Source organism: Tasmannia lanceolata, unplaced genomic scaffold, assembly GCF_043159265.1.
Source record: "Tasmannia lanceolata isolate RefF3 unplaced genomic scaffold, GAP_Taslan_0.1 ptg000026l, whole genome shotgun sequence".
NCBI classification, from domain to species: domain Eukaryota; kingdom Viridiplantae; phylum Streptophyta; class Magnoliopsida; order Canellales; family Winteraceae; genus Tasmannia; species Tasmannia lanceolata.
The window spans coordinates 4,531,549-4,559,438 of NW_027518703.1; the positions used below are offsets into that span (position 1 = coordinate 4,531,549).

At 38.7% G+C, this 27,890-nt stretch overlaps 2 protein-coding genes across 2 annotated transcripts in view; one reads left to right on the plus strand and one right to left on the minus strand.

Annotated features, from left to right (window-relative positions):
- Positions 1–27,890, minus strand: part of LOC143858502 (Transducin/WD40 repeat-like superfamily protein) — an 81,315-nt gene that overhangs the window by 37,198 nt on the left and 16,227 nt on the right. The gene's annotated exons all lie outside the window — the stretch shown is intronic.
- LOC143858438 (uncharacterized) lies at positions 18,826–19,971 on the plus strand. Its single transcript, XM_077369091.1, has one exon. The coding sequence runs from the start codon at positions 18,826–18,828 to the stop codon at positions 19,969–19,971; it is 1,146 nt and encodes a 381-aa protein (XP_077225206.1).

The window sequence follows — 27,890 nt, forward strand, 5'->3', positions numbered from 1 at the left end:
GAACTTCGAGATGAAAGATTTAGGTGTTGCTGATGTTGTACTTGGCATAAAAATTATAAAGAATTCTGATGGCCTAAGTTTAACACAATCTCATTACATTGCAAAGGTAATTGAGAGGTTTAAAAGGTTTGGCATTAAAAATGTGAATAATCCTTTTCTTCCATACCTAACTCTGAGAAAGAATACTGGAAATAGTATTAGGCAGCTGGAGTATTCTCAAGTAATTGGGATCATCATGTACATCATGAATTGCACTAGACCGGATATTGCATATTCAGTTGGTAAACTGAGTATATACACAAGTAATCCTGGTCATGAACATTGGAATGCTTTGTTGAGAGTGTTGGGTTATCTTAAAAGAACTAAAGACTATGCTCTGCAATATACCAGATATCCGGTTGTTCTGGAAGGCTATAGTGATGCCAATTGGATTTTGGATTCTGATGAATCGAAATCGACTAGCGGATATGTATTCACGCTAGGTGGAGCTGCGGTTTCGTAGAAATCCTCTAAACAAACTTTGATAGCGTGCTCAACAATGGAATCTGAATTCATTGCCTTAGACAAAGCTGGTGAAGAAGCAGAGTGGCTTCGACATTTTCTGGAGGATATTCCATTATGGCCAAAACCTATACCTGCAATTTGCATACACTGCGACAATCAAGCAGCAATTGCAAGGGCACATAATGTAATATACAACGGTAAGTCTAGACATATTCGTCGAAGACACAATACCGTGAGGCAGTTGCTCTCGAATGGTATAATTTCCATAGACTTTGTGAAGTCTAAGGAAAATATTGCGGATCTGCTGACAAAAGGTTTGTCGAGAGAGCAAGTGAATTGCGCATCGAGAGGAATGGGGTTAAAAGCCTTAACCCAATAAAGAGATTACAGGGGTGAAAACCTAACCTAGCGATCGGAGATCCCGTGGACTAGGTTTAATAGGAAAACGTAAATTTTGGAAACTCTAATGTGAGCACTGTTTCCTTTTCCTATCATGCACTAGTGCTACCTACAACGTTTTAAGGATACACTAAGCGTTTAATGATTCTTATATCTTGGAAAACCAATATTTTGGTACACCAAGTGAGGTATAGTAGGATACTTTTGATAGGAATGCACCTATATGCGTGGAGCTGGCCGACTCTATGAAATTCTTTAAAGGCAAGAATTTCTAAAGCACGCATGAATCCCGAGAGTTTCAGGGCCGAAATAATGAACACAACAGAAAACCAATCTTGGATTGGAGGGGCTCTGTTGAGGTCTATTATCTGGGATTACACAAACAACTAGCGATTCAAGGCATAGTCCATCGACTAGTTAAGTAAGTCCGATAGGCTATCACTAAAGAAGGTTCAAAGCGAAAGCTACCTATCTTGATGCAGTGTCCTTCAACAGACACACTCAAAATTCCTCGAGTCAAAATATTTTATCTTGTTGATCCATGAAATGTGGGGGATTGTTGTAACCTAAAATGGTTTAATGGCTAATGGTTTAATGGCTCATGTCCATTATTTCCTTTGTAATTTAAAATGGATTGTTGTAGCTTAAAATGGTTTAATGGCTCATGTCCATTATTTCCTAAAAGTTACAAAGTCTCCATTCATTTTATGACAGTTATAAATTCTCTATTTATTTCCTGAAAGTTACAAATTCTCCATTTAATTTTTTGGTGAAAAGACATGTCCATTCGTTTTCTATAAATAGCAAACGAATTTCTCATCCAATACAGAATTTGTTTTTCTGCAGAAAGAGTTGTTCTCTGAAAGAAAACTATTTTTTGATCATCCTTTTGATATCAAATCAAATTTTCCAAATGTTTTCTCTGAGTGTGTTGATCCAAGTAAATTTCGATCGCGCCCAAGTTTGGTAGTGCTAATCAAGCCTGGTTGGAAGTGTTGTATCTTGGGAAGCATTGTTCATTATCTGCAAAGTACCATAGGCAGGAACAAATCCCTTTAAGGAGATTCAGTAAACCATACCTCACTTCATTTAGTTGATTATCTCACTAACAATTCTTCTATACATTCCAATTCTATTATTGGTTTACAACAAATAGTGTGATTACAACAACTAAGGCCATCAGTGTTGAGAGAAGGGTAGAGAGAGTGGGAGAGGAAGCGAATTGAGAGGACACGAGTGAGGAGGTGATGCAAAGTGACTGAAAAATAAGGAAAACAAAAACTCTATTTTGAGTGGAGTTTTTGCTTTTCCTTTTTTTTAATGAAAGATAACTAAATTTAGAGCATAAAAATAGATTACAGATTCACATCGTATCCCTTAAAGCCCCCGATTTAGCCAACCGATCCGCTATATCATTGGCACTCCTAGGGATATGAACAAAAGAGAGAAAGCTCTCATTACACATGGAACTAATATCATCCAAAAACTTAGCTAATCTCTATGGACCAATGCTTAATCCTTGAACCCACGAAATAACATTTGAAGAATCCCCATCCACCCTAGCTTGCCTTCCATTTGATCCCTAAATAAGCACATGCCGAAGTAAAGACAACGAATCTCCGCGTTGATAGAGTCTGTTACTCCATTCGGCCTAGAGAAGACATAGATAATGGTGTCGTTGCTATCTCTAAAAACCCCTCCGATTCCCGCTTTGTCGGGGTTGCCAATAGAGCAACCATCGACATTGAGCTTCAAAAAATTAGGTGGGGAGGTGTCCAAATCGATAATATCTTTTCCTTTGGAATGGAACCCATCATGACTGTCTTCCAATCTTGTAAAATGCAAGCCATAGAGTAGGCCCAAAAGGCACTGTCTTGCCGAGTCCAATTTTCCACATTGAATCTGATCTTCCAAGCTAGCATAAGGGAAGATGAAGACTTTTCCTCAAAAGTCCTAGCGTTCCTTTCCAACCAAATCTCCCACATTACCGCAAAGCGGATGAGACACCAAAGTATTTTTCCCAATGAGCCAAAACCTGCTATATTCAAGCTCAATAGAAGATTCTTGATGGGGTCTGATAAATTCTAAGATTTCACTAATTCTTGGATGCAATTACAAGAGAACCAACCGGTACTTCTTTAGAGCACTTACATGATAAACATAGAAATAAATTAAGATAACTATTGTAGGAGATATGTGTAGAATATTCTAACCTAATTACTAATCAAATCTAGTTTCCTAATCTATCTAGGTTACCTCTACTAGCCAACTTGCCTAGTATAATAAGATGATCCAACAATGAGATCTTGACACAATCCACCAATGAGATCTTATGAGATCTCACATATTCTAACATGCCCCCTCAAACGTATGTGGATTGAAAAATCTACATACGTTTGATTACAATAGAATTCCCAAATATGAAAAATAAAATCCTCCATTAGAATCCCCATAAGAAAATAGAATCATTTGATTTGAAGCACACAGCCAAAATTTGATGATGAATATCCCTTGATATTGTTGCCGAATGTATATTGCCGAAGAAGACGCTGCTTGTTGATGTTCATGTGCCACTGCCGCTAAGAGACGGATCAAAACAAATCATACACCTGTGACCATATACGATGCACCTCTTTGCAATGAATGAATATGTGATTAATAGATTCTTCCTCTATAGAGCAAAAGAAGCACCTATTTGCCAGTTAAATATTGTGCCTATTGAGCGTGTCCAATGTATTGATTTTATTCAATTCTATTGTCCAGCAGAAAGCTTGGATTCTTGTTGGCATTAGAGAGTTCCAAAATTTAAACCAAGGGAATGTAGAAGCCGAGGGGAGGCCAAGAAACCAGAAAAAATGAACTGACAGAGAAGAGACCTCTCAGATTAGAGGTCCAAATCTGACGATCATCTTTATCCTGCTATATGTAAGTTTTTCTTTTCCCTTTTTTCCAGCCACTTCTCACCTTTCCTCGTTCATGCCCTCTTAATTCTACACCCCCTGCTCCCCTCCCACCATTCGATAAACTAATATTCGATAGAAGAAACTTTCATGCCTCCCAAACATGGCCTAAATTTATTTTCTGTACAATCCCACCTTACCTATAAAAACATGGATCTAAATTTATCAACCAAATGTATATTTGCATTGTCCGATTATCATAATTTCAGGCTAATGTAGATCCAATGTAGGGCTACTTAGATCATTGGTCTTGATCAACCAAAGTGTTGGGGTTCCACATGAAAGCAAAGATCCCATGTCAGAAAAGTGAATGGATGTGGATTGGCTTATAAGGACTTGGGCAGCCTCCCCTTAATAACTAGCTTTTAAGGGTGAGTTCTACCCGGATCCAAACAAGTGGTATCATATCTTGGGCGTGGTAATTTCGGTATGCTCTCGAGGATGGAAAATATCCCTCGGGGAAGATCTCGGTAGCCCTGGTAAACCCTCGAGGACAGACTTGGGGAAGATCTCGTAGTTCCGACATTGCTAGTGCGTGGAGGGGCGAGAATATTGTCTATGTTGCTTCCGTGTGAAGGGGGAGATTGTTGGGGTTCCACGTGAAAGCAAAGATCCCACGTCAGCAAAGTTAATGGATGTCGATGAGCTTATAAGGACTTGAGCACCATCCCCTAAGCAAGTAGCCTTTAAGGGTGTACGGGGTCCCAACACAAAGGTAGGGCCTTTTTCATATCAATGATACACCACATTTTGTGGCATACTGTGGTGCAAATGATGTGCCATGGATAATTTCACTTTTTCTTTTTAATTGGGTCTGGATAACATTTTGTTTGGGCTATCAACGGTCGAGGTTCAAAACGAATCCCCCCTCCACCCAAATTGGATTTGACGCTAATCCATGTCATGATCTACTAAACATCTAATCAGATTAGACCCTAATCAGATAATTCCCCCAATCTTACTCTCGGTGTTTGAATCCAAGTCCCTTCGGATTGGGATCGTCCAGGAATCAGGATCCAACAATTGGTAAGTTTGGAAAGGAAGAATGGTTCTAAAATTTCGTACTTTTTTTTCACCCATAATAAAAGATGACTTCAACCAATCCTGTTCAATTTTCACTTAGAGGGACCTTCAATTTATGATAATATCCCTAATCATATCATTTCCCTCTCAATCGTAGAAAGAAAAAGATTTTACCTATAAAAAAAAAATTCCATCAGAAATGGTTTTCTTGCTATCCAAAAAGCTCCTAAAGCTCCTTTTCTTTTGTTGTAAAACAGCCGTAAAACAAATTTTACACCCATTTTAAGGTCCAAATAAACAGAGCCTAAGGCCTTGTTACGCCCATGGTTTAAGTCCAAAAAGAAACAGATGAAAGCCTTGTTTGGCCACCATGAAAAAATATCCCGGTAGGAGAGAGATGGGCAGGAGATGGAAAGACTTGAGTGAGGGGTGCATGAAAAGCTCATAATAACCAGGAAAACAAATAACCAATTCTCAATAGGTATTTTATTTTCATTAGTTTTTAGGGATTTTTTATGCTATCTCTACTCCCTTTAAAGGATTCGTCCAATCAAAATTAGCATCCAAGATTCATCCAATCAGAACATCCCCTGTCCGTTGATGACCCTAGTTCTAACTTCTATTATTATTTCATTTTCGAAATAGAGGGATTTAACCATTTGAGCCACGTCCACTAAAAGACAAATAGAGGGAGCTCAGAAGCTCAAATCCCCATAAAGCGATAAATACACATTTAAAAGGGTCACATCAACAGTCATTTCAGTCCCGTTTTTATTTTCCAAACGGAATCCCGTTTTCAAAGTGTTTTCCTTTATATTTTTATAACAAAATAAAAAAGTAATGCTACGGAAACCGAGAGTACCACAGAGCAGGGACCGAGCAAATAGGTTATCGCCAAAAAATCACAAGTGACGTGAGCATGCCTTATGTTTAGGACAATTAGCAAAAAAAAGTAATTTTTTGTTGCACACATGGCGGATTCTCATTGTAGGTCCCTCCATCGGTGGTACTCCCGGTCTCCTTATCATTTTCCAAAATTTAATGGACAAAGGGGAATTTTTCCAGTTAAGTGAAGTTTTTTTTATGGTGAAAGGCCTTATAGTCCATTATTTTTTAAAAAAGTACCTAAATAGTTGGCCCCAGGACAAACCGTCCATAAGATGGGATACAACATAAATAGGTTGTTTTCCAAAAATCGTTTCTATAGGTTAATCCTAACCATCCGATCTATAGAGAGTTAGGATCAACCCTGTAATCTTGAGTCCTCATCGATCGGAGGGTTAGGATCAACCTATGGAAATGATTTTTTGGGCACATCCTATTTAGGTTCTGGCCTATCTAATGGACGGTTTGGATCATCCTATATTGTGGGCCATACGATACTTTTTGAAAAATAATGGACCATAGGTCCATAAGGCCTTTCATCATATAAAAACTCCCTGGAAGTGATCATCCTATATAAGTGATTCCTTTTCACGATTTAACGAAATATTAGAGGTGGGAGTGGGATCCACTTGCTTTTGACTTTCTTAGACGGTGGCGATATCAAGCTGGACCCAGGGGAATTAAAAAGGAAAATAATATATTCGCTACCTTTTCTTCACTGAATCACCCCCATCTAGTGTAAAAAAAGTAACCATAAATGCACTAAATTTGATGGCCCAGGGAAGAAAAGGGGAAGAATTTATCACTTCCCTGCTGCGAATAATATGTTGTCTGGCTTCATTATTACAAAGAAAAATATGCTTTGGGCACTGAGCAGTGAGCAGAATTACAGGTGGGACCACACTTTCAATGATTTTTAGGGAAATGATATATTCGCCCCCTTTTCTTCCCTGGGCCACCCCACTCTAGTGTATTTATTACTAGCGTCTAGCGGGGTGGCCCAGGGAAGGAAAGGGGGCGAATTTATCACTTTCCATGATTTGTACTGTCCTGGGGCCAACTATAGGATACAAAAATCTACCTCGGCCCTTCAAAATTTGCATATTTTCGTATCGAGTGTCTATTTTTTACATTGCATCAGATTCTAAAGAAAAGTTGAACCATTGATTTCTAGTCTTGGTATGGGACAAGGACCATGTGGCTTACCTTATAATGATATACAAGATCAATGGTCTTGATTATACATTCATGTCCCAATATGGGACCCACAAACTGATCATTAATAATGATCCCTACTTGAACCTCATCACAAATTGAATGGTTAAGATAGTCTGATGAGAGTATTTGATGAACAGTTGGATCATCATTAAAAGGGTGGTGGCCATCTATTGTTGAACCAATGCCATGTGAAGGCTGATCATGATTTTCGACCTAGTGGGCCCTGGTAGAAAAATCATGTTAACCGGATGATAGTAGCCATCCGATCATTAGAGGTTTGAAATCTTATGTTATAAAGAAAGATGGGGTGGTGATATTGAAATTGGGAGGTGCCATATTGAAGTTTTGCTTGGAGTGGGTGGTGTTGGCACTTGCTTTTTGTGTTGAGATCCAATACATATGTTGAAGGGGATGGGTGAAATAGTGCCACCAGGAGTGCTCAGGTGCAAGAGGAGGAGATGAATGATTGGCCTAGTGATGAAGGTGCATCTAAGGTGCAAGAGGAGGAGATGAATGATTGGCCTGGTGATGAAGGTGCATCTACGAGATCTAATTCAACCTTCGGATAACCACAGGATGGCACAGATCGACAATCATGACAAGAGTCATGTCAGATCATGTTTTCTAAAGGCTGATCATCCATAGATTGCCCTGAGATCGAACGATGTCCATATCAATGACCGCGGATCTGAATGTTCTTTAATCATTAACTAATTCGATCTACTCCTTGTTCACCATTGAGTCCAATGGCTCTATCTTTCAATTTCAAAGTTCTAGAATTGTATGGTATTGAAGGTATCAGGGGAGTGGGATCTCTTTGGCTTTTAGAGACGATCCATAAAACCCTAGAGCTAGGGTTAGGCCAGTAAATTCCAAATTTATTAGGGGCAAATTGCTCTACACTTTAACAATGCTTCAATCACCAACTTCGCCATCATCCGTTGGTGCTTCTATAAAGCCACAGTGTGCACAACTCTGTGATAGTTTCCCAATCAATCATACTTATTAAACCCCCAAATTTGGATGAAGTACAATTAGGGGATGGGTGAAGGAGTGCTAAGGTGCAAGAGGAGGAGATGAATGATTGGTCTAGTGATGAAGGTGCATCTAAGGTGCAAGAGGAGGAGATGAATGATTGGCCTGGTGATGAAGGTGCATCTACGTCGTTTGAAGGCCGAGATCTAATTCAACCTTCGGATAACCACAGGATGGCACAGATCGACAATCATGACGAGAGTCATGCCAGATCATGTTTTCTAAAGGCTGATCATCCACAGATTGCCCTGAGAACGAACGATGTCCATATCAATGACCGCAGATCTGAATGTTCTTTAATCATTAACTAATTCGATCCACTCCTTGTTCACCATTGAGTCCAACGGCTCTATCTTTCAATTTCAAAGTTCTAGAATTGTATGGTATTGAAAGTATCAGGGAGCGGGATCTCTTTGGCTTTTAGAGACGATCCATATAACCCTAGAGCTAGGGTTAGGCCAGCAAATTCCAAATTTATTAGGGGCAAATTGCTCTACACTTTAACAATGCTTCAATCACCAACTTCGCCATCATCCGTTGGTGCTTCTATAAAGACACAGTGTGCACAACTCTCTGATAGTTTCCCAATCAATCATACTTATTAAACCCCCAAATTTGAATCAAGTACAATTAGGGGAATATTTCTATAAAAATTCCAATTTGGCCTGATTGAACAACGAGTAACATCGGTGTAATTATAAGTAATTATCATGCATCTATTGAGGCCTCTAAATACACTTAAATTAAATATAAATTAATAAGAAAGTCCATAGTTACTTCCTTAACTTTGATGGGCATATTGCAATGACTACCAGCATGAGCATTTGTCACTATGTACTGCGTAGTGCCCTACATTTCATACCAAACACTTCACTACAACAACTTCTCTAGTTAAACGTACCTCTTACACTCTATCATAATACAATATATGTAATTCAAAAGTATTTCAGAAAAAAACTTAAAGAGCCTAATTCCATTGAATTACTATATTGAATCCACACACAAGTGAAAATATGTGTATATTTTCACATGCTGTGAATAAGTACATTCTACTGTAAGCCACACCAACACATGATCCACGTGTTTCCTCAAACACATAAGCAGGGACAAATCTAGAGGGGACGAGGCCCCCCCCCCCAACGAAAAATCTCAATTTTTTATAGATATTTTGTATCTTTAAAATTACACTGTGACCCCCTTAGATTTCCTTATTTTAGTGAAAGGGGGCAAATTTCCTTTATTTGTTTTACCCTTTTATATAAAAAAATAAATCTGTGGGTTCCTAAAATCTCGCACGATGTTGTTTTTAGGCGATTTTCATTTTCATCGATTTTGGGTATTTTTTTTCTTCTCTTTCAAGTCTCCCTTTTTCACATGTACAGCAAAAATCTTTTTTTTTTTTAAATAAAAAAAGAAAGGAAATAAAGAGTGGAAGTCAAGAGAAGGACCAAATAAAGAAAGGTTCTTTTGGAAGTCATTCAGTTGTTTGATATGGTAACTAGGGGTGTTCATTATTCGGTTAAAACCAAATAACTGAACCGAATTGATTCGGTCAGTTCGGTTCGGTTTTTTGCTAATTCGGTTCGGTTTCAGTTTTTATTTTTGGTTAATTCGGTTATTCGGTTTCGGTTATCTTGGGAAAAAAATTCGGATAACAGAATAACCAAAAATAAACATTATTTTTTCAAAAAATAGTGTATGGGCACTCCGTAGGATGATCCAAACCGTCCATTTGATTGATCACAACTTCAATAGGTTGTGCCTAAAAAATAGTTTCGATAGATTGATCATAGCCCTCCGATCAAACCGCCCAAATAAATTTTTTTTTGCCTTTTTCTATCACTATTCGGTAGCCGAATAACCGAATTTTTAATCGGTTCGGTTTTCCTAAAATTCAGTTCAGTTTCGGTTTCCGAAATTTGATAATCGAAATTATTTCGGTTATCAAATTTTGGTTATTTCGGTTCGGTTATAACCGATTGAACACCCTATTGGTAACAACCAGTTGTAGCAAAATAATATTCTATTAGGCTCTGTTCACTTGCCTTCTTGAGAAAGGAAATGAGAAGAGAGTAAGCCAAATTTTTTCGTGATTGGATACGATTTGACATTTTCAAAGCCGTTCACTTATTTTTTCTAGAAAGTGGAATTAAACAGGTGGAAAATATTACGATTTGACATTTTCAAAGCCGTTCACTTATTTTTTCTAGAAAGTGGAATTAAACAGGTGGAAAATATAAATAATGACGTGGAAAACCAACTTTCTTGCACTTTCCCTCTAAATTTTCGCACCAAAACGATGGGAAAATCACTTTCCTGAGAAAACCACTTTGCCTGCATACTTTCTTTTCCTTTCTCGGCCAAGTGAACAACAGAATTTTCTCACAGTTTTTTTTCCTTTCTTTTCCAGTTTTCCACGTCAGATTCTTTTCCTTTCTTTTCTTTTCATGCAGCTAGAAAACAAGTGAACAAAGCCTTATAGAAAAGCATACAATAAAGTTCTTTTACTCTCTTTCCTAAAAGACAATTATCGGGTTTCATTTATGTTGATTAGAGTCTGGTCACGTTGTTTGAACAACAGACAGAGATGTCTAGGGGCGGATCAAAAATAATTTTAGACATTAGAATATGGATCCGGAGTTGTCATATGATGTGCACGCGTGAATTCCAATATTTTTTGAAAAGTACAATGGGGCACACTTTATAGGAAGATCTAAACAGTTCATTTGTTGGACCACCACAAAAATGGATCATACCCCATAGATCATCTCCATAGGATGAGCCTAACCCTCCGATTCATTGAGGCTCCTGCAATCCTTCTACAGATTGGAGCGTAAGGATCATGCTATGGAGGTGATCTACGAGGTACAATCTATTTATTTTGTGGCCCAACAAAAGAAGGATTTGGATCATCAGATGACTATATGTATGCACACATTTGAAGTGGCCACATTGTACCTTTGTTTGCCTGCCCCCTGGTGCAAATTTCTAGCTCTGCCCCTGCACATAAGGCTATCGGTCTTGAAGAGTCGATCCCTTTAGACAAACTCTAGTGGATCATTCCCAGTACCACGTTCAGGGCTTAATTCCATAGGCAAGTCCCATGTTCCTATCACCACCGTCTGATGTATTCTATGGTTGTATAGGTCAGTACATATTCCTGACACGTCGTTCACTGTGGAAATATAGGTCCAAACCAGCAAAGAGGATTTTTCAAGATTCCATCAATCGCATGACGTACATCTATCTATCTATCTATGTAAAGAGGCTCGGCGAAGGCTGGTTCACATCAGGATAGCAGCTACTAGAACATCTTCACTATCTGTATCTTCTTCTTCTTCAAAAGGTTCTGACCCAGACGTTCAGAGGTAGGTTCTAAGGCACAGATAAGAGTGAGATGATCAAAATTTGGGTCTCCTATGGTTATAGCATTGACAGCAGCAGCGTGGTTTGCATGACCAGGTAATGGGTTATTGGTAGCATTGGGTTTTGGCTCGAACACAAGGCCTCTATTGTCGAGCAACCTCTGGATTCGAAATTTTAGGGCAATGCAATTATCAGTGAGATGGCCAGAATTTCTATGGTATTCGCAGTGTTGATCTGCTCGCCAATATGCTGGCAAATGATTGGGAGGAGCCCTAATGTTGGGTAGGGTTATGCGACCTGAGGCTAGACACTCCTTGAGTATCTCAGATGGTGGAAGAGGGAGAGGGGTAAATTCTGTCTGGGCATGTGGTCGAGGTGCGGCAGCAGGTTGGGTATAGTCTATCACCATGGGGTTCTGAGGTTTTGGAGGCTGAGGCTTGGAGCGGAAAATGTTATTAATTTCGACTGATGGAGGCTTCCTGAATTCTCTGGTATTCGGGTTACTTCGGTTAAATACTCTTTGAGCAATAGCTTCCTCAATTTGTGTGCCTGCTACGATAAAGTGTTTGAAATCCGGATAATATTGGAGAGACATGTGATATTGGAGCTGAGAGGATATATTCTTCATAATCATCTGGACCTGTTTTTCTTCATAAGGGGACTCCATCATCTGCACCGCTAACCTTCTCCATCTTTTCACAAAAGTTAGGACAGACTCCTTCGTATCTTGTTCGGTCCTCTCCAGATCTTTTCTGGTGATCTTGGTGCCATCATGATACTTGAACTGTTTGATAAATTGTTCCCCTATGTCTTTCCATATCTTATAACGGGTTTTGTCTAAGATCATGAACCATCTTCTAGCAACTTTAGTGAGGGAAACAGGGAATAGTTGGGCCATTTGCTCGGGAGATAGGCCTTGAGGCTGACACATGATGGTAAACATCTGCAAGTGAGTGACGGGACAACCAATGCCGTCGTATTGGTCGAAGTCTGGCATCTGGAAGTTTGCCGGGAGACGGATTTCAGGGAACAATGTGAGGTCACTCGGATTGAAACCTCATTGATCTTGACATTGCATATCTTGAACCTGCTTGGTAAGACTGTCCAATTTTTTCATAACCGACCTATCAACCATCGATTGAGGAAGTTTATTGTGATCTTCGTTGTACTATTTTTTCTCAAACTCTTCTTTAGTTTTATCTGGGATAGGGATGAGTGTTGGTTGGGCTGGTGCTGCAGAAGTAGCTGTATGGTGCATGGGCTCTTTACCTTTAGAACTGGACGGCGATGGCCCGAGGTTCTCAGCAAGTTGGGCTTTGATGGCCTGATTTTCATCTTTGATCTCTTGTAATTGCTGGAGAACTAAGGCAAGAGTTTCAACAACAGTAGCGAGCAGAGGATTCTCTTGGTTTTCTGCCATGGGTGAGGAGAAAGAAGGGGATGCCGGAGTTCTCACAGAGGGTGGTGGAGAGACAGATTTCCTCTCCAACCGTGAAGAAGTCCGAACCCAAGGAGTGGTAGACTTAGCTATGGTGCCAACTTCCTATCATGGAAACAATGAACACGAGGTATATGAGCTTTATATTCATGGAGTGTTTCTTCTCAATAACTGAAAAAGATTATGGAGTAAGCAAGTAATTGGGACAATAAGATGAATCCTAAAGGACCAAAACATGACAATGATGACAAAATCGTATAAGGAAATGCCCCTAGTTCAAGGATCATGAGAGTGAACTCTGAAGGACTTAGCAAAATATTCTTGAAAATGTTGCCCTTAGAGTAAGAAGAGACTAAGGGTAAAAGTACGATCAGATCATCAAGATTGCACAATCAAATAATTGAGACACAATTCCTGCCAATTGAGAAAGGGAATGAAGACATAATCGAATCCCACAAGAGGCGAATGATAGACACATGATCAAAAGATGAGATTACATAGGATTGCTTTCAACGGGTAGATCAGGAATGGCTAATCCTAAGAGATCTTAGGAAAGATGAGATTTATATCTTAATCCCAAAGGGAAAGTTTTTTAATCTTCGTACATTGTTACCTGAAGGCATCAAACCCTAATCCTAATCTAGCGGAGTGGATAGAGGATCTCGACTCAAGACTTTGTTAGTGTTCCTAAGAACCGATTGTAGCCATTGGAACATGGACTACGGCCTAATCTAAACACCATTGGATAAGATATCCTAATCTAAGCTCACACACGTGATGCACGTGTGTTCGTATACTATATGCATGTGTGGGGTAATCTAGGGGTAAGGCCAAGAGTTCCCTTAGCTCGAATCCGTGCTCAATATACTGTACCAGTGTCTGGCATATCAGTACGTGAACAAGAGATCCGTTTACGCACCATAAAGGTACTAGGCTAAGAGTTGAATGCTTCTCTAGCACAGAGGCACCAGGTGATGAAATCCCAATCAACCATGCTAGATAACACTCCGGGTTCCTAAAATATGACGTGTGTGCATCTGAGATGCAAGGGTTTAGATGCAAGTGATGTAAGTGTGTGCAATAAGTTTGCGCAATCTATGATGCCTTCAGGTTTTGTTAGATTAAATTTGAGTAAAATGTGATGAGAAAATAAAACATACAAACTAATCTAACAAGTATAAGATATAAGATAGAATTTTTTATGAGCCAGTTAAAATAAATTCAAACGAATTATCTTTTAAAATTTTAATGAAGTTAGGTGATCCCCAGCAGAGTCACCAAACTGTGGGACCCGATCCCGCGAGAGGGTCACGAGCGTGCGAGGCACTACACTCTCTCTTGGTCTCTCGTACCCAAGCGAATGTCGTGTGCTTTTTATTATTGATTTTAATTACCCAACCAAGCAGGCAGCAACCAAGCTATATGGTGCAAACAAACATGCAACCCAGTTCCCATAAGGGCAGGGGTAAGCCGCCGAGCCTAGCAAGGTGTGATTTAATTCATCTTTTCCGTGAACTTAGGATCACTAAGGCAATCCGAATTCCACGCAAAAGAAAGTGACAGAGTCGCTACCTAGATGAGGGATCTAGGACCCATAATTGACCAAAAATCTAGACTCGTTATCTGGTGACAAGAATGAAAGGTATGGAGATTGACCACCACATGCACCATTCCTGCCCGATAATCGGTCTTCAATTCCAAAAGTTAATTCTTTTGAATTTCTTTTAAATGGCTCATTTAACTTTATATTAATGTGCGAACTACGTGACATACAACCTAAGATCTAATTTCAATGTATTCCCTAATGTGTATCTTGGTTTTCTTAATTTGTTTGAATTGAATCTAAGTGAATATTCTCCTAAAATGCTAATTTGAGGAAAATCCTACATATTTTAATTAAGAATTTATAAAAAAAACTAATATATAAAACCCCACCATTTGTGTGTGGGGCCGACTCGTGATTAGTATGCCATCAAGCATCCAAGCTGCCTACGTACCCAAGCCTCACTGGGATCAGAGTCGACGTAGTTCAGTGCACCTGAACTAAGCTACTTATGCCTAACTCATCTAGGGCACCGACCTAGACTGGATTGACTGTTTTAACAGTTTAAGAAAAATTATTTAATTCAAGTTGAAGATTTTATTATCCTAGGACTTCATCTAAGATGCTATATGGTCCTATCTAAGTGCAAGACGTCCCTCAGACTAATGTAGGTTAACCTCCATCCTAGGTAACTAGGTTTGTCCTAGGGAAAAAGTGGGTGACTAGTGTAACTAGATCTATGGCACGGTTGCTATCCATAGTAATCAGTTGTGATGAGGCTGAACTCCCTAACTCTAGAACACCTTAAAACCTAGGACACAACGCGAGGTAAGTGTTTCTAATTGGTTCTAAAGGTCCTTACGAAGAGATACCGTTATCCAACGGTTCCAAAAGCATTGATCAAATGATCTTAATTTATTAAGTAAATAATTTTTCAAAGATTTTCGATTCCTAACATCTAAGGAATACCAAAGGCTCTATGGTTGGCAAATTTCAGGCTTAAGGGCATCCATGGAAGGGCATCGTGCACTCAATTCTTGTATAATTTAACACATAAATTATAGTATATTATTGCCTGGCATGATTCTCAGGATTTTTGTGGACAGTGGACCTCGAAGCCAACAACATACTATAATTTACATGCTCAAATTATGCAGGAACGATCACAATTAGCATATGATTATGAATGTGATCTCGGTAGTTAAACCGTCACAGCATAGTCAATTTACAAAGGGAATCTAGAACCTCTACGGTTTTTGTTTCAAACAATTTTAAGCTTAAATATATGATGAAAAATTAGGATTTTCTGGAAGTTTTCATTGACTTTTGTGTTGATTTGCTATTAAGCTGTGATTTATTAACATTAAGACCAGATTGCTAGGATTACATAGTAACCCTAAGCAATCGAACTCCAAATTCATTGAAACTTTTTCAGTAACAAGATGTGAATGAGTTTAGACTACTGGAAGAGTTTCATCAATTTGGAATACATTTTGCTATCAATTTCTGAATTTCTAAAATTTAGGTCAGATTGCAAATTAACAAATCAACTCATAGCATACGAATCTCAAATCAAGTAAAACTGTTACAGTATAGATAGAATCATGGTATTAGACTACTGTAAAAAATTTAAAGGTGTTTATCAAGATGTGATGCCAATTAAAATTCACACAAAATTCGGATAAAATCAATGAATCAATTAAAAAGTAGATTAAATGGTATCTTAAACTCATGTACAAATTCCAGTAGATATTAAATAGGTTATATGATTCACTGTCAAAATTTCAAGACCTAATAATTAATGCTCCTCCATAAAATTGATTTTTGAATAAAAAGGGGATTTCGTTTCCTAGGAATTAAAACCCATTTTTTAAAAAAGAAAATTGTGAAATCGTATTAAACCTTTGTAAAATCTTTTGAAAACTTTTCACTAACCTTCTAATGGCCTAAACTACTGGTTTGTAGGAAAAAGATGTGAAATTTTATTAATTTAATATAAAAAGGAATTACGACACGTAAAATGAAGAAGCGATTAGAAAATAAATAAAAAAACCCTTTTTCGAAAAAAAATATTCATGAGAAATTCAATTTATTATTGAACATTAATTCTGGAGAGTTTCATCAATTTTTAAAACCGTTTTGATATTTATTAAAAATGGCCGAAATTTAAAATAATTTAAAACCGGATTGAAAAAATTAAAAAAACTCCGAAAATTTTTGGGTGGTCTGAAAATCAAACAATTGGTTTGGAAACAAGATTTCACAAATTTTGGACATGGTTTGATATACTTTTGGCTTCGTTCATCAAGAAATAATCCCTTTCGAGGTTATTTTTTGAAAAATAGAATGAAAATTAAAACGGCTAAACCGCGATTGGAAATTAAGTTTCCAATAGTATTTTATTTTATAAAAATCTTAAAAAATATCAGTTTTTAAAGAAACCTACTGAAATTTCAAGAAAAAATTCATTGATTTGATTTATCAAAAGTAAAAACCCTAGCATGATTTTCTACTTTTGATATTACAAAGATAAAGATCTTACCGTTGATCGCGCTCATTGTCTCTAGGGTGCGTAGATCCGAGGTATACGCTTTGTCACACTCTTTTATATGATGAAGAAGACCCAAAGAACACCCCAAAAATTCTTGATGTGTGATTTGTTTAAGAAGAAAAGGGAATTCAAGAATCCCTTTTGTGAAGAACCCTTGAGAGAGATGAACACACTTCAAGAGAGAAGAGGTTTCTTTTTCTCTTTTTTTCTTGGAAGGAGAGAGAAAAATGATGAATTTGGATTTTTTTGAATCCTTCATCTGATTGTTTACTTTGATTTTTATACAAAAAGCTAGGGTTAAGAGAGAAATAATAGTTTCCAATGTGAGAGCTCCCATTTTTGGCTTGTTTTCAATTTTCCCCTCTTGCTTTCTTTCTTTCTTGTTTCCAAATTGGATTTGATTCCAATCTTAATTTCTTGTCAATCAAGATATGCTATTCCCATTCCACATTGCTTCTTTGGAAGAAAATATTTTTAAGCAATCATTCATCTTTTCCTTCTTTCCTTCTTTTCTTTTTTTTTATTCTTTTTATTTTTCTTTTAACAAATATGATGTCACCATTGTGACATCATCAAGGTTGGGTGCTCAACTCATGTGGGTCAGCCATGTGGGGCGCCCACCATGGTGGTCGACCCATATGGGTGAACCCTATGAGCTCCATCTTTGTGGGCTTTAGCCCAATGGGCCATTTCACACGGGTTTCGGGTTTTTTCCGTAAAAATTCAATAAAATCTTTCTAAATTCAACATTTTATATATGGACCTACCCATTTGACATTTATGGTGCATCCCTAACACATGATCGAACCATTTTTTTTGGGAAAATAATTTTTCGGACCAAAATGCCCTTATTTGACAATTACACATTCAAATGTGACCAAAATACCCTTAAATTGGTTCACCCCTAAAGGGAAAAGTTAAAAATGAAAATTTTTTGTGATCAAACTTCAAAAATAGAAACTTTTAAAGTTGGGTCATTTTGGTGAGCAATATCAAACAGGATCATTTGGTACTCCTTGAAAATACCCAAAATGCCTTTACACATAAAATTTCCAAGTCAAGCGAAACCCCTGGGAAACTGTAAAAATAGCAGCTTTTTCAAAATTCATGGAATCGCTCAAGATTTCTCAGACACAACTCGGGGGGTCAAACGGGACACATCGGGAATGACCAAAATACCCCTGTAGTGCAAAAATGGTCGAAAATGAAGGAAATCTTAAAAATCCCCAAAATAGTAGATTTTTTCACTTGCTTGAAAACTTGAATTTTCATCTTCTAGATACCATTGGAACATCCTAGAAACCTTTAGGATCGTGAATCAACTTCAGAATTCCTTCAACGAGGCAAAATCAACCCTAAAATGCAGAGATGCTTAATCCTAGGTGGAATACGGACTCGGAACTTGACAAACTACCAATTTTTTTGCTTTTTAAAGTATAGCAAAATGGGGGTGTCTACACGTCTCAACCCGAATAAGTGTGTATTTGGGGTTACATCAGCAAAACTGCTAGGATTCTTGGTCAGCCAGAGAGGGATTGAAGTAGATCCACAGAAAATCAAAGCTATCCAAGAAATGGCGCCTCCAAAGACCGAGAAACAGATCCATGGGTTCTTAGGCAAGGTCCAATATTTGAGAAGGTTCATCGCACAGTTGACAACGACTTGTGAGTCGATTTTCAAACTCTTAAAGAAGAATGCTTCCAAGGAGTGGAATGAAGAGTGTCAAGAGGCTTTCAAGAAAATCAAGCAGTGTTTGGCTTTACCACCAGTTTTGTCACCAATCATACCACGACAACCGATGTTGCTGTACTTGTCTGTTACTGACACAACGATGGGGTGTATGTTAGCGCAACAAGATCCAGAGTCGAAATGAGAAAGAGGCATTTACTACATCAGCAAGAAAATGTTGGAGTACGAGCAGAAGTACACCATCATCGAAAAGACCTGTCTAGCAATGGTTTGGGCTATTCAAAAGCTTAGGCATTATTTGTTATCGAATAGGGTTCTTCTACTCTCACGGATGGACCCGTTGAAATATTTGTTCGAGAAGCCAGCCCTCACCGGGAGAACTGCTAGGTGGCTATTGTTATTGTCTGAGTTTGACATCACCTATGTCACTCAGAAGTCAATTAAGGGGCGCGTGATAGCTGAACAGTTAGCAGATTCACCAGTAGAAAATAATAAAATTTTGAAAGCAGAATTTCCGGATGAGGAAATAATGACTGTAGAAGATGAAGTTCCGGACACAAAGTGGTTGATGTACTTTGATGGAGCAGTCAACAATCGAGGCCAAGGTGTAGGGGCGGTGTTGGTGTCACCAAGAAAAGAGTATATCCCTATATCCATCAAACTTCAGTTCAAGTGCACAAACAATATGACAGAATACGAGGCGTGTATCTCAGGTTTGGAAGCAGCCATGGCCTTGCACATTCAGGACTTAGACGTATTGGGAGATTCAATTCTGATCATCTGTCAAATCAACAGAAATTGGAAAACAAGAGAAGATAAGTTGATTCCGTATAATACGTACCTAGAGTCTTTGGTCAGAAAAGTCAGAAATATCACATTCACGCACCTATCTAGAACAAGGAATCATTTTGCAGATGCATTAACTACTCTGGCTTCAATGCTCAATATTTCTGCAACAATGGAGGTTCAGCCATTAGAAGTAAGGTTTCAATGGGCCTCGACATATGTTAACGCCATTGAAATAGCAGCGAGGTGTTCAGATGGCAAGCCTTGGTACACAGATATCAAAAACCTCATCTTAGGCAAGGGGCATCCACCGGAAGCTTCAGGAAAAGAGCGAAGGTCTCTTCAGAAATTGGCCTCTAACTTTGTCATCTGTGGTGAAGAGTTATACAGAAGGTCATTTTATGGGATCCAACTCTTGTGCATAGATGAGGATCAAGCAGCAGAACTCGTAGAGCAAACGCACGAAGGAGTCTGTGGACCGCATATGAACGGAAAGATGTTGTCAAGGAAGATTCTCAGACTTGGATATTACTGGCCGACAATGGAAGCAGATTGCTTCGCCTATGTGAAGTAATGTCACAAGTGTCAGGTCTATGCCAATCTCATCCATGTACCACCTTCTCAGTTGCATTCTCTCACTTCACCGTGGCCGTTCTCGGTATGGGGAATAGACATCATTGGGAAGATAAGTCCGAAGTCTTCTAGTGGGCATGAGTATATCTTGGTTGTCATTGATTACTTCACAAAGTGGATAGAAGCTGCTTCGTATGCGTCATTGACCTCAGCTTCTGTTGCGAAGTTCATCAGAGCAAATATTATTTGCAGATACGGAGTACCACATGAGCTAATTTCAGACAATGGGTCCCATTTCAAGAAGGAGGTGGCGCGCTTGTGTGAGGAGTTTAAGATTAAACATCATAAGTCGTCGCCTTATAGACCTCAAACTAACAGAGCTGTTGAGGCTGCTAACAAAAACATCAAAGTGATCATCAGCAAGATGACTGAGACTTACAAAGATTGGTCGAACAAGCTCCCGTATGCTTTGTGGGCCTATAGGACGTCAATCAGATCCTCTACAGGTGCAACTCCGTATTCTCTGGTGTATGGAATGGAAGCTGTCTTACCTGTTGAACTGCGAATTCCCTCCCTGAGAGTGATGATGGAAGCTGGGTTGCTAGAATCTGTTTGGGCTCAAGCTAGATATCAAGAGTTACAAATGATTGATGAAAAGAGGCTGAAATCATTGTACCACGTTCATGGGTATCAACGCCGTGTTGAGAAAGCCTTCAACAAGAAAGTTAGTGTTTGAGACCTCAAGAAGGGAGATCTTGTTCTGAAATCCTTCCAGGCACCGGTATATGATCCCAGGGGTAAATTCAAGCCGAAATGGTCAGGTCCATACATTGTTCACGAAGTCCTGCCTAAAAAAGCTGTCAGACTCCTCGATGAAAATGGAGAAAAGCTAACAGAGCCAACAAACCTTGACCAACTCAAGAAATATTATGCTTAGCACACCAAAAGGCCTTCTTGGCCGACCAGAACTCCAAACCAAAAATCCTTTAAAAAAACAAACATATCAAAAGAATCCTTTGCAAAACCCTTTTGAGCTTACACAAAATCAAAACCATTATCTTTTCAAAACCCATAAACTAGGGGCATTTGTGCCTTGAACTACGCTCGACCTGATCCTCATCCTTTGGAGGTACGTAGGCAATCTGGCTAGTCCAGATTCGGTCGAAACCTTGGAAAATAATTCCAAATTCTGTTCTTTCAAACCCTAACCTACCTAAAAAGTCCTTTTGGTGCAATAGGCAAAGGTTTGGGGCTAAAAAAAATAAAAATAAAAATAATGGAGTCTGAAGACCCGTTAGATTGAAAACCCGCAAGGGCGATCTAAGCAAAAGTTAGGGTCATTCACCTGCTAAGTTGAAAACCCGAAAGGGCGGCTTAGGCAAAAATTAAGGTGTGTGCTTGCTGGATTGAAAACTTGCAAGGGCAATTCAGGCAAAAATTAAGGCAAGCGGTCCGCCAGATTGAAAGCCTGAAAGGACGATCTGGTTAGTGGCCGTGATTTCTAAAGAAGCTGAACAGCTGGAAGCAGACAAAACTTGTAACCCAGCAATGGCATCATCAAAGTCTGAATAGTGCCAGCATGACTTGCGTTGACCTTCCTTTAAACTAGGGGCATTCAAGACTAAGCAATCTAAAGGGTTTAATGACCATGACGGTAATACCGAACAGGGAATGAATCACTTTTAAGCATGGTATTCAAGTCACTCTAAGAGTGGTTAACCTTCACCATTTAAACATTTGTCAGGACAAGAAGCAAGTTGAGTCTTTCTTGAAATCCAAGTCCTGTGCTTGTCAATGTCTTTTACTTGTCACTTGTCGAAGTCTATCGCGTGTCAAGTCTAAATCTCCAAGGTCTTGTATGGTCTGTACCTTTCCCAGAGCTGGGGTGACAGGCACGAAAGCAAGAAGTAGCGTCTCCGGAAGACAGATTAAATCAGAACAAGGTTCAGAAGAATAGCAGGCTATCAGGCCTATTAAAATTTTGTCAGCTGGCAGATTTGAAAGAGACCTTTCAGGCAGAATTGATCTCATGGTTTTCATGTTTCCTCTACGCGCAGAGCTTTGTAAATCCAATATTCATGAAATGAAATATTTGTTTCCCTGCATTTGTATTGCTTTATTAAGACACTAGTCATGGAAGTATGAAAATACACTAGGGGCATCTTTTATGACTTGGCAAATCACACCAAGTTATAAAAACTGTCAAATCCACAAAGGTAATCAAAACCAATGTCTCTAGCAAGTTGAGATAAGAGAAGCTCGAGCACATCCCGAGTCAAACCTCCAATCTCCCCAGCTAAGCCTACTCTACAACAGAGTCAACTCATCAACAAAACTAGTTCCCTGGTGGAGCCTAAAGTCCACTTTCAAGAGGATCCGCTGTCAACTGCTCAAAGTATTCAACTCCCAGCAGAATCCAATTCTTTCAAAAAAGGTCAATATCCAAAATCCCAGCAAATCATGTGAGTCCAGTCCTCAGCAAGGAACTCACACTCTCATTTTCTCGGCAAGAGACAAAGAAATTCTCAAAGGAATCAATCTGATTCAATCAATCAATCAATCAATCAATCCAACAAGCATATCAGGTTAAAAAAAAAGAGTTCCCGCTTCTTTGGAGAGACAAAGCATTCTCCAAAGAAATCAATCCAAATCCATCAATCTAAATCAATCAATCAATCAAAAGCAAAGAGTATCAATCTTTTCATAAGAATTTTACTCCTCAATCAAAATTTTCCTTGCTTTTTACTGCGTGAGGGTTCCGCATAACAAAGCTTTCCCTTTTGTTACTGTGTGAAGGTTCCACATAACAAAATTTTCCTTGCTTTTTACTGTGTGAGGGTTCCGCATAACAAAGCTTTTCCTTTTGATTAGTGCGTGAGGGTTCCGCCTAATTAAAATTCTCCCTTTTTGTTACTGTGTGAGGGTTCCACATAACAAATTTTCCTTGTTGGTTACTGCGTGAGGGTTCCATATAACAAATCTTTCCTTTTTGATTAGTGCGTGAGGGTTCCGCCTAATTAAAACTCCCCCTTTTGTTACTGTGTGAGGGTTCCACATAACAAATTTTCCTTGCTTGTTACTGCGTGAGGGTTCCGCATAACAAAGCTTTCCCTTTTGATTAGTGCGGGAGGGTTCAACCTAATTAAAATTTCTCCTTTTTGTTACTGTGTGAGGGTTCCACATAACAAATTTCCCTTTCTTGTTACTGCGTGAGGATCCCGCATAACAAAGCTTTCCCCTAGGAGCTTGCTTTAACCCATATAGGGCTTTGTCCAACTTATAGACATGGTTAGGGAATTTGAAGTCTTTAAATCCGGGAGGTTGTTCAACATGCACTTCCTCACACATTTCTATAGTGAGACCTAGTTTTGACTCTTTGAGATGTATCACCGATGATTTGGGTACTTGGGTGACCGGATAGATTCCGTTTCCCTTTTCCTTGATCATTAACATCTTTAGGAGGACTTTCTAGCACTAGTGTCTCTAAGGTTTCACTAATACTATCAATAGGCACTTCATTTTCAATGTTGTTTTGGTTTGTGTTTAGGGGAGTAACCTCATAATCTTCATCATCATGTGATCTTTTCATTTCTTCACTAAGTTCATCAAATTTCACATGGATGACTTCTTCAACACATAGTGTTCTTCTATTGAATACTCTATATGATTTACTTCTAGTAGAGTATCCAAGAAAAATACCTTCATTAGATTTGGCATCAAATTTGTGAAGGTTATCTTTTATATTCAAGATTTAACACTTACATCCAAACACCTTAAAATATTTAATATTGGGCTTTCTATCATTCCAAAACTCATAAGGTGTTTTGTGAGTGTGAGGCCTAATCATGACTCTATTAATGACATAGCAAGCTGTGTTAACGGCTTCCACTCAAAAGATCCTAGGCACATTTTTTCATGAAGCATAGACATTGCCATTTCCTGAAGAACCCTATTTTTTCTCTCCACTACACCATTTTGTTGTGGGGTTCTAGGTGTTGAAAAGTTGTGATCAATTCCGTGTTCTTTGCAATATGAACTAAAGTGAATGTTTTCAAATTCAGTTCCATGATCACTCCTAATTTTTGAAATCTTGCAACCTTTTTTAACTTGTAATCTACTGCATAAAGTACAAAAATTTTCAAATGTTTCATCTTTGGATGCAAGAAAACAAACCCAAGTAAATCTAGAGAAATCATCAACAATCACAAACACATATCTTCTACCATTAAGACTACATGTTTTCATGGGACCAAACAAATCCATATGCAGTAATTGTAATGGGCTAGATGAAGATATGATATGCTTGGGTTTAAAAGAAACTTTATGCTGTTTACCAAGTTGACAACCTCTACATACAATGTCATTCTCATATTTCAAGTTAGGTGAACCTTTCACAATCTCTTTTGAAGCAAGCCTCGACATTAGATCCATATTTGCATGGCCTAGCTTTTTATGCCAATCCATGAATTATTTTCCACGGAGGAAAGACATTTCACGTCTTGGTCATCTAGCTCTTCTAGAACCAATGAATATAGACTTCCATCTGTAGCCGCTACAAATTTAATTTTACTTTCTTTTTCTTTCTTAACTATGCATTTGTTATTTTTAAATAAAACTTCACAATCAACATCGCATAGTTGGCTAATACTTAACAAGTTTTGATGTAGGCCTTCAACAAGAAAAATATTTTTTATTCTAAGACCTTTGAATTTAATAGTACCTTCCCCAATGATTTTCCCTTTGCCATTGTCTCCAAAGGTGACATGACCTTGATTTCCCATGGCAATGCTTGAGAATTTGGTGGGGTCTCCGGTCATGTGTCTTGAGCATCCACTGTTCAAGTACCATCTATCTGTTGTGGCTCTTGAGCTCAAGCACCCATACAAAAAGAGGTTGAGTCTTGCCCTTAGGTACCCAAGCTATGCTGGGTCCTCCATTGTTAGTATCAAAAGACTTATCCTTCTTTACCCAAACAAGGTTAGATGATTTTCTCAATCTACATTTATAATTATACTGTCCAAAATTTTCACAGTAATAACATGTCGGCGAATAAGTGTTAAAATTCTTGTAAGGAGTTTTGGACTTAACAAACTTGGTTTTATAAGCAACTTTCTTTTGGGGCTCTTGGTAACCAAGACCTTGTTTCCCAATAGAAACCTTGCTTGCTAAAATTTTATCAAGTTTGTCCTTCCCACATGCATGTCTAAGAATAAGTTTATCATTCTCACTTTTAAGTACTTTGTTCTCATCATATAATTTTTTAATGTCAATACACAATTTTTCATTTTCTTCTTTTAAATGATCAAATTTACACCATAGATTTTTATGTTTTCCTTTTAGTAAGGTGTTCTCCATAAAGAGTTGATCATTTAATGAAGATTTTTCATCAAGCTCATTCTTCAAGTTTCCAAAATCCTTGGTCATCATTTCAAGAGACTTTTTTCAATTTTTGATTTTTGGAAACTTTAAGAAGTAGTGCTTTGTTGACTTTTTGACAAGTGTATTAATTAATTCATGGTAGGTTGTTCATTTTCATTATCACTTTCACTACCACTACTATTATCACTATCACTACTTTGAACAAAAGAGTCTAAGATTTGACTTACATTGAGTTTGGAGGAATCACTTGCCATATAGCACACAAAGTTGGATTTCTCGTCTCCACTTGATTTGCTCTCTGATGTGTCGCTCAGGCCATCCCAATTAGCACTAAAACTCTTCTTCTTCTTGTCATCTTTTCCTTTTCTTCTATCTTCATTCTTCTTCAATAATGGACAGTAAGTACGAATGTGTCCCTCTTTGCCACACCCGAATCACCAAATAGGATCATCATCATTATCTCTTCTTCTTCTGTCTTTGTCTCTCTTTGGGGAGGTGCTCCTTCTTGAGCTCTTATTTTTCCGATTGAATCTCTCAAACCTAGAGATCCTTTTGGAGAGGAGAGTCATTTCCGAAGTTAAGTTTTTCTAACTCTCTCTCATTGTCATCTTCTTCGCTTTCCACACTGGCTTTGAAAGCTACATCATTCTTCCTAGATTCTTCCTTCTTTCCTTTTCTTTTGCTTTCCCTCTTCTTCATCTTCATCTCATGAGTGATGAGGTTACCCATGAGGTCATTGAGTTCAAGGGTATCCAGGTCTTTTGATTGCTCTACTGCCGTGATCATTGGATCCCAAGAATCCGGGAAGCATCTACGGAGTCTTTGAACCAACTCATAATTTGGGTAAGTTTTTCCTAGGGCATTCAACTCATTTACAATATTAGTAAACCATGTGAACATGTTGGAGATGGACTCTCCTTCATGCATCTCAAATGCCTCAAAATCACTGATAAGCATGTTAACTTTAGATTTCTTCACTTGAGTCGTCCCTTCATGAGTTGTCTCAAGTGAGGTCCAAATCTCCCTAGCCGTCTTACAAGTTGAGACTCTATTGAATTCCTCAGGAGAGAGAGCACAAAATAATAGTGTTACTCCTTTGGCATCCAATGTAGCCTTTCTCTTGTCAGCGGGACTCCATTCCTTCCTATCCGTTGTGGGTTCAATGTACCCATCTTGGACTAGCTCCCAAATTTTAAAATCTACGAATTTTAAATAAAAGGCCATTCTAATTTTCCAATATCTATAGTTTAGTCCATTAAAATACGGAGGTCGGTTGCCATGGATCTTTCTCTTGTAGATTTTAGGATCTAAAATCTCTATAAGAGCCTTTAGCTCTGATACCAAGTGAAATCCCAAAGGGCAACAATCAAGAGGGGGGTGACTTGGTGTTTTCAAAATTTTCTATCCAAAAGCTAGGGCAAGTGAGATTAGCCTAATTAGTTCTAACCCTTGTTCAAGTTATATTCAAAATAAAAGGGAAAGAGATTACCAACACCACAAGAGGGAGGAGAAAGAGTAAGGAGACCACACAATGATTTATAGTGGTTCAGTCACAACTTGACCTACTCCACTACCCAAGTTCTTCGCCTTTCCTTGTGATTTTCTCCACTATGATGAGACTCCTTAACGCCGCCTCACAAAGCGTATACAACATCACCACCTCAACAAGGGGACACATCCTTGTATTACAAATCCACCTCCAAGGATGTTCTTTTTCGTTGCACTCCAGCCATGAAGCAAGAAACTCCTCTTTGCAATCTGAAATACAAATGAAAGAGGGATGAAGGAAAATGAAACACACTCAAGCCTCTTATAGTCGTATACAACTCTCAAAGCTCACAAGACTTCCAATGATTGAAACTAAAAGCTTAAGGAGAACCTCTTGGCAAGAATTGAATGCAAGTTTGAATGCTCAAGAGATTTGAAGAAGAATCCTTTTGATTTCAAAGAGTAAAGTTCTAGGGCTTGATAAATGCTCAAAAGGTATAAAATGAAGTTTTTCTTCATGTTTAAATACCCATAGTTGATTTAGAAAACCTAAATGGCAAAACCGTAATAAAATTGGGTAGGTGGGGTAGTTGCACCTACCACTGACTGGCTTAAACGGCTCTTTTGCCCAACCGGCGAGGTCGACCGAGCCACCGCGGTCGCCAACCCTTATCTGGCACCTCATTTTTATTTTCAAAATTTTTATCGCCGCGGTCGACCGGGGTCACCGCCATCGCCCTCCGAGGGCTACCTGTTCGAAAAATATTTTGGCTTAAAAATAATATCGCGGTCGACCGAGGGGGTCGCGGTCGTCCGCTGAGACTAACCTTGATGATTTCTCAAAATTGAGAATTCATCCCACGGTCGGCCGACTTGGCCCAGTTGACCGGCCCGATAAATTTTGAGATGCCCTGGAATTCCAGGTAGCATCCCGCGGTCACCTGGCCTAGCCCGGTCGACCGGCCCTGCTTTAAAAACTTATTTTTTAAAAATATTTGTGAGAGGGACTTAGGGCCTTGGTCTTTGGGCTTTAAACATGTGTTTTCAAATACA

Coding starts and splice junctions, on each gene's coding strand:
- LOC143858438 (XM_077369091.1), top strand. CDS start 18,826: ATGTTGGAGTACGAGCAGAAGTACACCATCATCGAAAAGACCTGTCTA.